This window comes from Pelobates fuscus, chromosome 3 (assembly GCF_036172605.1).
Source record: "Pelobates fuscus isolate aPelFus1 chromosome 3, aPelFus1.pri, whole genome shotgun sequence".
Lineage (NCBI taxonomy): Eukaryota > Metazoa > Chordata > Amphibia > Anura > Pelobatidae > Pelobates > Pelobates fuscus.
Window position 1 is genome coordinate 190,707,900 of NC_086319.1, and position 14,471 is coordinate 190,722,370.

Genomic DNA, 14,471 nt, shown 5'->3' on the forward strand with positions numbered 1-14,471 from the left:
AGATGGGGACAGGGGCTGAGATGGGGACAGGGGCTGAGATGGGGACAGGGGCTGAGTAGGGGACAGGGGCTGAGGAGGGGGCAAGAGCTGACTAAGGGGACAGGGGCTGAATAGGGGGACAGGGGCTGAGGTAGGGGACAGGGGCTGAGGTAGGGGACAGGGGCTGAGGTAGGGGACAGGGGCTGAGGTAGGGGACAGGGGCTGAGGTAGGGGACAGGGGCTGAGGTAGGGGACAGGAGCTGAGGTAGGGGACAGGAGCTGAGGTAGGAGCTGACTAAGGGGACAGGGCCTGACTAAGGCTGAGGTGGGGACAGGGGCTGAGGAGGGGACAGGGGCTGAGGAGGGGACAAGAGCTGACTAAGGGGACAGGGCTGAGGAGGGGAATAAAAAAAAAATTTAAAAAAAAAGTGTATTTCCCCCCTCCCTGAGTCTTACCTTAGGCCAGGGAGCAACAGCCAACAGGAGCAGCAACCAGCAGCAGCCAGTGAAGTCGTCCTCTCCTGATGATGTCATGAGGAGGGGCCGTGACTTCCTCTGCTCTTCTCCCAGACTCCCCAGCGGTCCTGTGAGAAGAGCAGTGGAAGTCACGCCCCCTCCTCCTGACATCATCAGGAGAGGCCGGCCGACTCCACTGACTGCAGAATGCAGGAAGAGTGAGGTAAGTTGAAAAATCTGACTCCTCAGCCAGAAGCAAGGGGTTCAGATTTTTCGTTTTTTTGCTGGGTGTGGGTGGCCCTGGGTTTAGGGCGGCCTGGGGGGCAATTGCCCCCCTGCCCCCCTTCCCAGCCCGCCCCTGGCCCTGGCCAATCAGCATCTCCTCATAGAGATTAATTGAATCAATGAATCTCTATGAGGAAAGTTCCGTGTCTGCATGCAGAGGGAGGAGATACTGAATGTTTGGATGCATTTTAGGCAGCCATGACCCAGGAAGGATCTCTAACAGCCATCTAAGGAGTGGCCAGTAAAGTTATCACTAGGCTGTAATGTAAACACTGCATTTTCAGCAACAAGCCTACAGGTAAGGATTCTACTCACCAGAACAAATTCAATAAGCTGTAGTTGTTCTGGTGACTATAGTGTCACTTTAAAGCTCCCTTTGCACTGAGACAATTAATTTTGGGAAAAAAGTTTTTTCTTAAGATAAAATGTGCCAGATAGTACAATGACTTTAGCATCTGCCTGTTTTTAAAACATTGACCAGTCATCAATATCTGAGCCTGGAAGCAATCGCAGTGAGTGCCTGAGATTTTCTTATTCCTCAATATCTGAGTGGTGATCACTGCCAGGGATGGGGGGCAAGGAGGCAATTTCGCCCCAGGTCGCCCTAAAGCCAGGGCCATCCGCTTATTTAATAGGATTGCCACTGTGTGTATGCTTTTGTTTTATTTGTTGTTTTTTGTTTGTTTCAATTCATGATTTAAATGGAGTCCAAGAGGAATGGGATTATTTAAAAGTTGCTCTGCTAAAGGCAACAGAAAATTGCATTAGGCTTGTCAGTAAAAGGAAAAATTCAAGAAACCACTGTGGTACCCTGCAGATGTGGCCAAAATAGTACAAAACAAAAAGTTAGCATTTAGCAATTATAAAAAAAAAAAGAGTGAGGAAGACAGAATGATCTACAAGATTAGGCAGAAGGAGGCTAAGCAAGTTATAAGAGCTCCCAAATCACACACAGAAGAGAAAATAGCACAGTCAGTAAAAAAAATGAACAAAACATTTTTTAGATACATAAATGAGAAAAGGAAAGTTATACAAGGATTAGTTAGATTAAAAACAAAAGAAGGAAGGTATGTAGAAGAGGATAAAGGTCTAGCTGACTGCCTCAATTAATATTTTTGTTCAGTATTTACAGATGAAAATTAAGGAAAGGGATCTCCGTTAGGAAGAAGGACAAATGAGTCATTTGTTACATGTGAGTTTACAGAGGAAGAGGTTCTATTTCAACTGTCAAAAGTAAGAACAAATAATGGAATACACTCAAAGTTATTAAAAGAGCTTAGTGGTGTACTAGCAAAACCATTAACAGATTTATTTAACCAATCATTGCTAACGGGCTATCATTGCCCATTCACAAGAAAGGTAGTAAGGAGGAGTTGGGCAACTATAGGCCAGTAAGCCTTACTTCAGTAGTGGGGAAAGTAGTGGAAATCATGTTAAAGGATAGGATTGTTGAACATCTAAAAACACATGGATTTCAAGATCAGAGACAACATGGGTTTTCTTCAGGGATATCATGCCAAACTAATCTATTTGATTTTTTTGATTGAGTAACTAAAATAATAGATCATGATGGTGCAGTAGACATTGCTTACCTAGATTTCAGTAAGGCTTTTGACACTGTTGTGCATAGAAGGCTTATCAATAAACTGCAATCTTTAAGTTTGGATTGCAGTATTGTTGAATGGGTAAGGCAGTGGCTGAGTGACAGGCAACAGAGGGTTGTAGTCAATGGAGTATATTCGAAGCATGGTCTAGTTACCAGTGGGGTACCTTTAGGGATCTGTACTTGGACCTATTCTCATTAATATTTTTATTAGTGATATTGCAGAAGGTCTTGATGGTAAGGTATGTCTTTTTGCTGATGATACTAAGATATGTAACAGGGTTGATGTTCCAGGAGGGATAAGCCAAATTGCAAATAATTTAGGTAAACTACAAAAAAGGTCAGAGTTGTGACAACTGAAATTTAATGTGAATAACTGCAAGATAATGCATCTTGGACGTAAAAACCCAAGGGCAGAGTACAGAATATTTGATAGAGTCCTAACCTAAACATCTGAGGAAAGGGATTTAGGGGTGATTATTTCTGATGACTTAAAGGTAGGCAGACAATGTAATAAGAGCAGCAGGAAATGCTAGCAGAATGCTTGGTTGTATAGGGAGAAGTATTATCAGTAGAAAGAGGGAAGTGCTCATGCCATTGTACAGAACAGTGGTGAGACCTCACTTGGAGTATTGTACGCAGTACTGGAGACCGGATCTTCAGGAGGATATTGATACCTTAGAGAGAGTTCAGAGAAGGGCTACTAAACTGGTTAATGGATTGCAGGATAAAACTTACCAGGAAAGGTTAAAGGATCTTAACATGTAAAGCTTGGAGGAAAGACGAGATGGGGGGATATGATAGAAACATTTAAATACATAAAGGGAAGAATCAACACAGTAAAGGAGGAGACTATATTTAAAAGAAGAAAAACTACCACAACAAGAGGACATAGTCTTAAATTAGAGGGTTTAAAAATAATATCAGGAAGTATTACTTTACTGAGAGGGTAGTGGATGCATGGAATAGCCTTCCAGCTGAAGTAGTAGAGTTTAACACAGTAAAGGAGTATAAGCATGCGTGGGATAGGCATAAGGCCAGGGACTAATGAAAGTATTTAGAAAATTGGGCAGACTAGATGGGCCGAATGGTTCTTATCTGCCGTCACATTCTATGTTTCTATGATCTCGGCACAGAGTGTAGAGTGTGTGAAATTAAGTGGAAGTCTATCGTGTCACTTTGGAGTGCATTGCACTCCAGTATGTGTGAATGTTTAGGCATATTATATATCAGACTGCATAAATGCTGGGGTATATTTGTTCAGTTTGTGTACATGAATGCAGAGATATATTTGTACACTTTGTGTGCATTAATGCAGGCATATATTTGTGCAATTTGTCTGTGTGTATGAATGCAGGGTGAGATAAAGTGGTCTGGGTGCCTATATTGTCTCTTTAATTTGCTCTCACATTATTCCTTGCGATGTCACGCATATATAATCGATTATGCAAATTAGCTTGACCGGTATTTTAATTATTTTTTTAAGAAAGGTGGCAACCCTACATCAGCAACCAGGGCCTCCCGCATCCAGCAAAAAAAAATAAAAATGTCCCGTCCCCCCCATAGACCCGCGCTGCTGGTATTGCAGCTGCACGGGGCCTATACACTAAAGTGGCCCATACACTTAGCATATTTCTGAAGAAGCTTTCACAGCGAAATGCGTTTTGGCATACAAGGACTGCACTACCATAGACTGATAAGTCCCTTTTTATTTTGTTTTTCTGTATTTTTATTCACCTTTTGATTTTTTTTATTAATAAATAGTGGATTTTAGTACTATTTGGTAGTCAGTCTGATTCCATGTTCCCAATTGGGGAGTGTCACCCCACAAATTGACACCAGGCGTTTACACCTGAGAGCCAAGGCACATATGGGCTCTTATTAAGGTGAGAGTCCTCTTTTACGAAGTGATGTTAGCTTATTATAAACACAGACATACTGCACCATAATCTCCTATGTTTTGCTTGCCTTGAGTTTCCTGTTTATCTAAGAAGGTGTGGTGCTACCTACAACAGCACGGCTGCATCATTATAGAGCCTTATCCTCAGGCTCTGAGGATTGTGAGTGTGTCTACCTTTATTTATTTTGCATCTAGTATATTGCAAATGCCATCTGCACTAGATTTGTTTTGTTTTTTTCTCTTTTATGTGTCACTCCACATCGAGATTTATATTACCGTACAGAGGGGTAAGCTAATATCTGCGTGTCTATTATTCAGCGCTCCACCCACTGATTATAGGGTTTATTCTGTTAATCATTTTTCTCTATGTATTTATGGTGAGGGAAGAAAGGTATCCCCTCACGGGTGTTTAAGAGCAGCTATTCACACGCTGATTTTAAAGCGCTACTTACTGTTCACACTGAGCTCACTTGTGAGTCACTTTTGCTACATAAATTCCGTTTTAAATATTCATTAATATAAGAAGCATATAATTGTCTGCTATATTGAATGAGAGTAGGAAAAAAGTTAAGTTTTGTATTTCACTGCATTTATCATTTTTATTATTTTCTGTTTCAAGGAGCCATCTGAGACCAAACCCTCATCAGGATGGGGCTACTGGGGAAATTGGGGAAAATCCTTGATTTCTACAGCTTCCGCCACTGTAGCCACTGTGGGTAAGTCATTGGAAAAAGGGCATCTACTTCCATGAGTCTCTTTGTTTTTTAGTTGTGGATGAACATCTACCGATCATGGGCGTCCAAAGGAATTTTTTCCCTTCAGATTAGAGGCAGTGCTTGACAGATGGGATTTCTAGAGGGAAAAAACAAACTTTTTTAAGAACCTCCCCCAATTACCATTAGCATTATAAATATCCGCTTACCCCAAACAGCCCCAGTTCTTTGCCTGCCTTCGGCAGAGGAGGGTGACAGGTAGTTCCCCAGGAAACATGGTGAGAGGGCTGAGGCTCGGGAGGCTCTGTTTCTTCTTGGTTCCGGACAGGGGTAAGCACGCTGGACGGCTGAATCCCCTCTGTTTTTTTATGTACCTACCGTCTATACCGCGCCAGGTGCCGGGCAGACGAGGGGCACAGGCGTGCGCCAGCTGGGGAGTCCTGGGGGTGGAACACACGTACAGGTTACCTTGTGTTTCACCGGGAATTCGCGGCGCGCACTGTCCATGCGCAATTCAATTTGAATTCAGGCGCCAAAATCTGAAAATATATATATATATATATATATATATATATATATATATATATATATATTATTTTCCCGTTCGTTCAGTTTTGGTTTCCAGGACTTAAAGAGGTAATTTCACCAGCAGAAACTAACTGTTTGCCAGGTGCACTCAGACTCTGTTGCAAGTGTGTTCTCACCTGCCCTCCAACTCACTTTGAGACCATTTAAGGTAAGACTTTTTGCTTTTATTTTAAATGGCTCTAGCCTGAATTGAATGAGATTAAAAAATGTTTTCCTCTCTTTTCTCTCAACTCTCCTTAGTATATCTAATCCTGAGACTACAGATAGAACTTCAGAGAGGGGTAAATGTTCTGCAAAAAACAAACATCTAAGTTGCGCAGCATGTTCAGATCCGGTCAGACAATTCTACGACAGTTGCATATGTGAACAAACAAGGTGGAACAAGATCGACAAATTTAGAAGGTCTATGTTCCAAAATCATGCTATGGTCAGAAGTACACCTTCTCTCAATTTCAGCAGTTCACATAATGGGAAAATTCAACGTGTTGGCATATACTTTAAAGGAACACGATAGTCACGTAAATTACTTGAGCTAAATAAAGCAGTTTTAGTGTATAGATCATTCCACTGCAATTTCACTGCTCAATTCACTGTCATTTAGGAGTTAAATCACTTTGTTTCTGTTTATGCAGCCCTAACCACACCTCCCCTGGCTATGATTGACAGAACCTGCATGAAAAAAAAAACTGGTTTCACTTTCAAACAGATGTAATTTACCTTAAATAATTGTATCTCAATCTCTAAATTGAACTTTAATCACATACATGAGGCTCTTGCAGGGTCTAGCAAGCTATTAACATAGCAGGGGATAAGAAAATCTTAATTAGACAGAAGTTGCAATAAAGAAAGCCTAAATAGGGCTCTCTTTACAGGAAGTATTTATGGAAGACTTTGCAAGTCACATGCAGGGACAGCCTTCCATAAACCCTTCCTGTAAAGAGAGCCCTATTTAGGCTTTCTTTATTGCAACTTCTGTCTAATTAAGATTTTCTTATGAAGCAGTTTTAGTGTATAGAACATGCCCCTGCTTAATGAAGCAGTTTTAGTGTATAGAACATGCCCCTGCACCCTCACTGCTCAATCCTCTGCCATTTAGGAGTTAAATCCCTTTGTTTATGAACCCTAGTCACACCTGACCAGGGTTCATAAACAAAGGGATTTAACTCCTAAATGGCAGAGGATTGAGCAGTGAGGGTGCAGGGGCATGTTCTATACACTAAAACTGTTTCATTAAGCTAAAGTTGTTCAGGTGACTATAGTGTCCCTTTAAGTCGTCAACAATTAAAGCAAACAGATTGGTCCCTTTCTGTCAAGGTTTTCAATCAAATTACAAGGATCCGGTCAAACATTGCTACGACAGTAGCATATGTGAACAAACAGGGCGGTACAAGATCGACGAAATTAGAAGGTCTATGTTCAAAAATCATGTTATGGTCAGAAGTACACCTTCTCTCAATTTCAGCAGTTCACATAAAGGGAAAATTCAACGTGTTGGCAGATGCTCTAAGTCGTCAACAATTAAAACAAACAGACTGGTCCCTGTCACTCAAGGTTTTCAGTCACATCACAACAGTCTTCGGTTGTCCAGAAATAGACCTTATGGCTTCAAGAGCAAACAGGAAAACGAGACGATTTGCGTCCTTGAACCCTGCAGACATACCAGAGGTCATAGAGATTCCCTTTCGATACCCTGGAAGTTCAACCTAGCATATGTGCTTCCTAAGGTGGCCCTTGTTCCCAGAGTTGTACAAAAGATCAAGTTGGAAAGAGTGAAAATTATCATAATTCTCCCTTGATGGCCAAGAAGAAGTTGGTTTTCAGTTCTCCTAAATATACCCGGTTCCACTTTTTGGAAACTTCCCCTGTCAGTAGAAATACTGGAACACTCCATGGTACCTCTTCGGACTCTACTGAGATTCAATTGACTGCTTGGTGTCTGAATACCAGATTTTAAAGAATAAAGGTTTATCTCCAGAGGTTATTCAGATTTTAATGGCTGCTAACAAAGAATCTACGTCTAAAATTTATTCCAGGATATGGAATACATTTTGTACCTGGTGTTTTAGGATTAAAGTTAATCCAATTACCGTTTCCATTCAAAACATCCTTAATTTCCTTCAAATAGGCTTTGTGAAAGGTTTAAAACCAGCCTCGCTCAAGGTGCAAGTCTCAGCTATCAGTTCTTTTCTTTCAGATGTTTGGCATCGAATATTCTGATCTCCAGATTTTTCTTTTTTTTTTTTTTTTGTGCAAAGTGGTACATATGATTGTCAAGCGCCACAACAGCGTATGTATAGAGTTAAACAGGTTTAACATTGGCACGAGTGTTTGCACATTTTTAAATATAAACAAGTTGATAGAAACAGGCTTAACATAACTGATGGGTTACTATCTCCAGATTTTTCAAGGCACTGTCCTGTTTGGTTCCCAACATTATGGAAACTTGTCCGCCTTGGGATCTTAATTTAGTTTTAACAGCTCTGTGAGCCTCCCTTTGAACCTCTAGAGAAATCGTCTCTGAAGGTTTTATCTTTCAAAACTTTGTTTTTGGTGGCCATTACCTCAGCTAAAAGGTTGGGTGAACTCCAAGCTCTTACTGCGAACTTTCCCTTTTTGGTTTTTCATCAAGACAAGGTGGTCTTAAAGCTGGATCCTTCTTTTATGCCTAAGGTTTTGTCTTCATCTAACATCAATCAAGAATTAGTGTTGCCTACTTTTTGCTGAAATCCTTCCAATGCTTTGGAAAATAAATTTCACTGTCTTGACGTTAAGAGATGTCTGCTTCATTATCTGGAATGTACCAAGACATTTAGCAAATCTAGCAGTCTTTTTGTTTTATTTCACGGTTCTAGAAAAGGTTTAATGGCTTCAAAAGGCTCTCTGGCCAGATGGCTGAAAGATTGCATTAATTTGGCTTACTCCACCAGCAACGTTACAGTACCTTTCTCCGTCAAAGCTCATTCTACCAGAGCTATATCCACATCCTTGGCCCTTCGGGCATCAGCTACACCTTCTCAAATTTGTTCTGCGGCCACATGGTCATCTCTTCATACATTTTTGAAACATTACAGGTTAGACATACTGGCCTCGGAAGATGCATATTTTGGGTGCAAGGTGTTACAACCAGTGGTGAAGTGAGATCCGCCCTGAGGGGATTGCTTTGTTTATCCCATTTGTCAAGCACTACCTCTTATCTGAAGGGAAAAGTGAAAATTTTTACGTACTGTAAATTTATTTTTCTGGAAGATTAGAGGCAGTGCTCACTTCCCCCCCTTTTTTTCTAATAAACTTGAATTTTGCAGTTTCACGGCTTTTGTACTTTCTGGGGCTGTTTGGGGTAAGCAAATATTTATAATACTAATGGTAATTGGGGGAGGTTCTTAAAAATGTTTGTGGGTTTGCCTGCCTGTTTTTTCCCTCCAGATTAGAAATCCCATTTGTCAAGCACTGCCTGTAATCTTCCGGAAAAATACATTTACGGTAAGTAAAAATGTTCGCTTTCCAGGGGGAGGGGGGTGCATAATTGTTATGACATGCATGCTCGGACCCTTTTTGCAGAGCTGGACTGGGGATAAAAAGCAGCCCTGGAAAAAAATGTATGCCAGCCCCAAGTTATTGTGCCATGGTGTGTGTGTATATATATATATATATGTATGTGTGTGTGTGTGTGTGTGTGTGTGTGTGTGTGTGTGTGTGTATATATATATATATATACACACACACACACACACACACACACACACACACACACTACCAAAACTTTATATAAACACACATCGTAATGTCTTATATAGTTATTTTTCAATATTCTCGTTTCACATTTTTAAGAAACTGCAATAATTACCTGCTAGGGTTAACTCCACCTCTAGTGGCTGTCTACCATCCTGGCTGGTAGGCGACTTTTGGTCCCCTAACTGGCGCTGGACGTCCTCACGCAATGCATTGGGGCGTCCAGCAACACCCAAAACCTCTGGTTGTGTTAGTTTTTCTTATTTTAAATATAGTCTCCTCCTTTACTATGTTTATTCCATTTATGTATTTAAACGTTTCTAAGATCCTTTAACCTTTCCTGGTAAGTTTTAACCCTGCAATCCATGAACCAATTTGGTAGCCCTTTTCTAAACTCTTTCCAAAGTATCAATATCCTTCTGGAGATACAGTCTTCAGTACTGTGTATAATCCTCTCAGTGCTCTGTATAATGGCATGAGCATTTCTCTATTTCTACTGCTAATACAACCAATACAACCTAGCATTTCCTGCTTCTTTGTTACATTGTCTGCCTACCTTTGAAGGGACACTATATGGTCACCAGAACAACTACAGCTTATTGAATTTGTTCTGGTGAGTAGAATCATTACCTGTAGGCTTGTTGCTGTAAACTCTGTCTTTTCAGAGAAAATGCAGTGTTTACATTACAGCCTAGTGATAACTTTACTGGCCACTCCTTAGATGGCTGTTAGAGATCCTTTCTGGGTAATTGCTGCCTAAAATGCATCAAAACATTCAGTGCCTCCTCCCTCTGCATGCAGACACTGAACTTTCCTCATAGAGATTCAGTGATTCAATTAATCTCTATGAGAAGATGCTGATTGGCCAGGGCTGTGTTTGAATCATGCTGGCTCTGCCCCTGATCTGCCTCCTTCACAGTCTCAGTCAATCCTATGGGGAAGCATTGTGATTGGCTCAGAACAACACTTCTGCTGATGTCAGCAGGCAGTGGGCTGTTCTAAAGGAAACTGTGACAATGCAAGCAATTACAGACTTGACACCAAGTAAGATTTCTATATTTAGGGAGGCATGAGGGGACCAGGTTGGCTAGATGGTGGTTTTAACCCTATAGGATCAGGAATACATGTTTGTGTTCCTGACCCTATAGTGCTCTTTTAAGTCATCTGACATAATTACCCCTAAATCCCTTTCCTCAGATGTTGAGGGTAGGACTGTATTATTATTCTATATTCTGCCCTTGGGTTTTTACGCCAAAAATGCATTATCTTGCACTTATCTACATTCACTGTCAGTTGCCACAATTCTGACCATTTTTCTAGTTTACTTAAATCTATTTGGCTTATCCCTTCTGTCAGTTGTCACAGCTCATACCATTTTTCTAGTTTACTTAAATCTATTTGGCTTATCCCTTCTGTCAGTTGTCACAGCTCATACCATTTTTCTAGTTTACCTAAATCTATTTGGCTTATCCCTTCTGGAACATCGACCCTGAAGCAGCTAGCTTAGCACAAAGTAATATAAAATTAATATAATGTGATATGTGTGTAAGTTTTTTAGGTCAGGGATGTACGCTCAAAGTCAGCTGGCAAAAGGCCTTTATTTTCACCTATCACTTTGAGTGTATGCCTGTTCTTTCAAATTTTGAAGTGAACTGAAAATTCATTATGTCCATCTTGGCATCATTTTTTAAAATGTTTCACTGTCTGTGGTCACTAGTGATATGTTTAATGGATCTCTCCCTCTCTGGCAAAATAGATGACCATCTAATTTCATAGAAACCGGCTAAAAATCTCTTCATCAAATCGGCACACACAAGCTTTTCTTTTGCCTTTTATACAGTAATTTTAGATAGTATCTCCTCTTGCAGGCCATGGGATTTCTAACGCTATTGAAAAAGCTGAGACAACTTTGGGGGTTCCCAGTCCTGTCGAGCTGTCATTTAGAAGTCGAGTGGAGCCTACAGAAGGCAAGTATGGTGGTTTAGATGCCTAACGTTTAGAGACTACTCTCCAGACACCTGAGTTGGATGTAGGCATTGTGGAAAAGACTAGAAATTTAGATTTTTGCAGTGAAAGTCACGGCAATGGCAATTTTTAGTCAACTAGTAAAATATATTGCATTACACTTCCTTGGTATTTCAATACCTTACTAAACACCAAAGTTAATCCTACATTGCTAATTTTATGCGAAATCCCATATTTTTTCTTTCTTTTCAATAACCAACTACCGTATATACTCGAGTGCTGAAAAACCCCAACTTGACTTATACTCGAGTCAATGTCTGTATTATGGCAACTTACATTGCCATAATACAGACAAGGGACTGTGTGCGTTTACTTACCTCTCCTGTCAGCTCCCTCCTCCTCCGCGCCGGTCTGGTCAGCTCACACTGTAAGTCTCGCGAGAGCCGCGCTATGACCCCACGGCTCTCGCGAGACTTACAGTGTGAGCTGACAGGACCGGCGTGGAGGAGAAGGGAGCTGACAGGAGCTGCAGGAGAGGTAAGTTACAGCTTCCTGCCAGTCCCCCTCCACTGAACTGCCAATGCCACTGGGCCACCAGGGAGTGAGAGCCCCCCTCCCTGCCATGTATCAAGCAGGGAGGGGGGACGAAAAAAATAAAATAAAAATCTAATAAATAAATAAAATAATAATAAAATAAAAAATAATAAAATAAAAAATAATACAACAACAAAAATTATTAAAATAATAAAAAAATAAAAATGCCCACCCCCCACCAAGGCTCTGCACTCATATACACACACCCACTGCACTCATATACACACACCCACTGCACTCATACACACCCACTGCACTCATACACACCCACTGCACTCATACACACCCACTGCACTCATACACACACCCACTGCACTCATACACACACACACTGCACTCATACACACACCCACTGCACTCATACACACACACACACTGCATTCATACACACACACACACTGCATTCATACACACACACACACTGCATTCATACACACACACACACTGCACTCATACACACACACACACACACACACACACTGCATTCATACACACACACTGCATTCATTATATACACACACTGTAAATAAGTATTCAATTAATATAATTTTTTTTTAGGATCTAATTTTATTTAGAAATTTACCAGTAGCTGCTGCATTTCCCACCCTAGTCTTATACTCGAGTCAATAAGTTTTCCCAGTTTTTTGGGCAAAAATTAGGGGCCTCGGCTTATATTCGGGTCAGCTTATACTCTAGTATATACGGTAAAAGTTATATTGACATGAGAACAGACCATGTCTACATTAAATGCTTTACATGATAGGAAACAAGTAATATTTATTTTAAGTACCACAATTTACCTTATTTCTTATGGGGCTGTTTTTACCACTTTCTATTTATTCATATGGTTTGATGTTTTTGCTTTTTTTGTGTGCTTTTTTTTCTATGTGTTTAAGATGCATAATAAGAACCGCGGTCATTCCCACTCCCGTCCCCTTGCATCCAAATGTTGCTTTACTTTGTTTTATTTATATTTATATTTTACATTTATATTTAAAGCAACACTCCAAGTTGCATAATAACTATTCTCTCGTGGTTATGGTGCCAGGAGTGCCCTGTTACCCTTCCAGTGTAAGTAGTCCAATGGTTGCAAATGTTTGACAGCTTACTGGGGAACCATTGGGTGTTTGTCACCTCCTCCTCTGCATCCTGGACACTGCAACACTTAGCTAAGCCTTGTGTAGCAGGACTTGGCTCACCTCTGCGAGCACTCAACTGGCACTTTCAGCCAAAGAACCAACCCTGCAATGCAGGGCTTAGCTAAGGATACTTAATGGACGCTCCTTAGGAGGAGACAACTGGTGTCCCACAGACACCAAGTAAGTTGTGAAGTCCTTCACAAAATATCTGATATATACATCTACAAGACCTGATCTAATTGTAGATCAAAATTACAAAGATCACTGGGTTTTATGTTCATCTTTAATTTTTTCTCTACTCATCTTATTTATTGCAGAGGCCATTTCAGGTGAAGCCAGCCCTGCTGCAAGTGGTGAGAGTTCATCCCCTATTACAGGAGCATTTGGCTTCTTCACCAGTATCTCTACAGCAGTACAAAGTACAGTGAGTATAGACAACAAACAGCACACAATTTAAAGACCTCTGACCCACTATCTGTCTATATCTCCACATATGCTGGCTCATAGGATGGAATAGCAATTTCATAATGTAATTTTACAATGTTTTGCAATAACAAGATCTGCAAGGCTAAGACATAATTATTGGCTTGTATATCAAGCATTGAATAAATTAACCTCAGATTTATATCAGTGCTGTAATAATTCTAACTAAAGGGCAAGAAAACCAATCTTTTTTTTTTTTTTTTTTTTGTACAGGGGATGATGCCAAGCGTGATGCGTCATTTATGATTTCAGCAGTGTTTCTCAAAATAACACTGCCAGAAAATGTACAATTCTTTTATGTCACCAGTTAAATTTGATCAGACTGCAGTGGTTGCAAATGAATTTGGAGCCATTCATAGCGCTTATTAGTGTCCTCCATTACAGAAAGGCACTTACAAAAGTAAAGCATGAATCAAAATTGCTTTATATTCACATATAATTTCATAAGAAGTTTTAGACATTTCTGTTCTTTTATGATGTTAATACTACAGTAGTAGTATGTGTATTGTTATATCTATTTTATTGATTGTACTGACTAATTCGTTGTAGGGCAAGACTGTCCTTACGGGAGGGTTGGATGCCCTAGAATTTATTGGGAAAAAAACAATGGATGTAATTGCAGAAGGAGACCCAGGCTTCAAGAAAACCAAAGGACTTATGAACAGGAATTCAACCTTGTCCCAAGTAAGCATGACTTTTTTTTACATGACAACAGATTTGCTGTCAGTGAGTAATGACTGTGTATTCAACTCGATTATATGGAGAAAACAAAACCCTCAAAAATTGCCTGTGCACTATTCCACACCTCCATGTACATTTAAACAACATGTATGCTCACCTGCCAAAATTAGGACTTGATCTAAATTAAAAATTCAACTTACTGTTTTCAGCTTAAAGGAAAAATCTCTAATAAGACAGACGCGAGTATTCTTATGAAACCGTATAAATGGCAAGGAGAATTATTGCTTTAATGTTGACTGCTAAACTTACACTTTAATAGTTGTTAAAGTGTTTAGTAGTCATTGCTGTAATTTAAT

At 40.3% G+C, this 14,471-nt stretch overlaps 1 protein-coding gene across 2 annotated transcripts in view; it reads left to right on the plus strand.

Annotated features, from left to right (window-relative positions):
- FAM114A2 (family with sequence similarity 114 member A2) overlaps nucleotides 1–14,471 on the plus strand; it is a 75,135-nt gene that overhangs the window by 7,313 nt on the left and 53,351 nt on the right. For both annotated transcript variants that reach the window (XM_063447846.1, XM_063447847.1), the window contains exons 3-6: nucleotides 4,843–4,939; nucleotides 11,122–11,220; nucleotides 13,269–13,375; nucleotides 13,984–14,118. In XM_063447846.1, coding sequence (XP_063303916.1) covers nucleotides 4,843–4,939; nucleotides 11,122–11,220; nucleotides 13,269–13,375; nucleotides 13,984–14,118 — 438 coding nt within the window. The remainder of the gene's footprint in view (nucleotides 1–4,842; nucleotides 4,940–11,121; nucleotides 11,221–13,268; nucleotides 13,376–13,983; nucleotides 14,119–14,471) is intronic.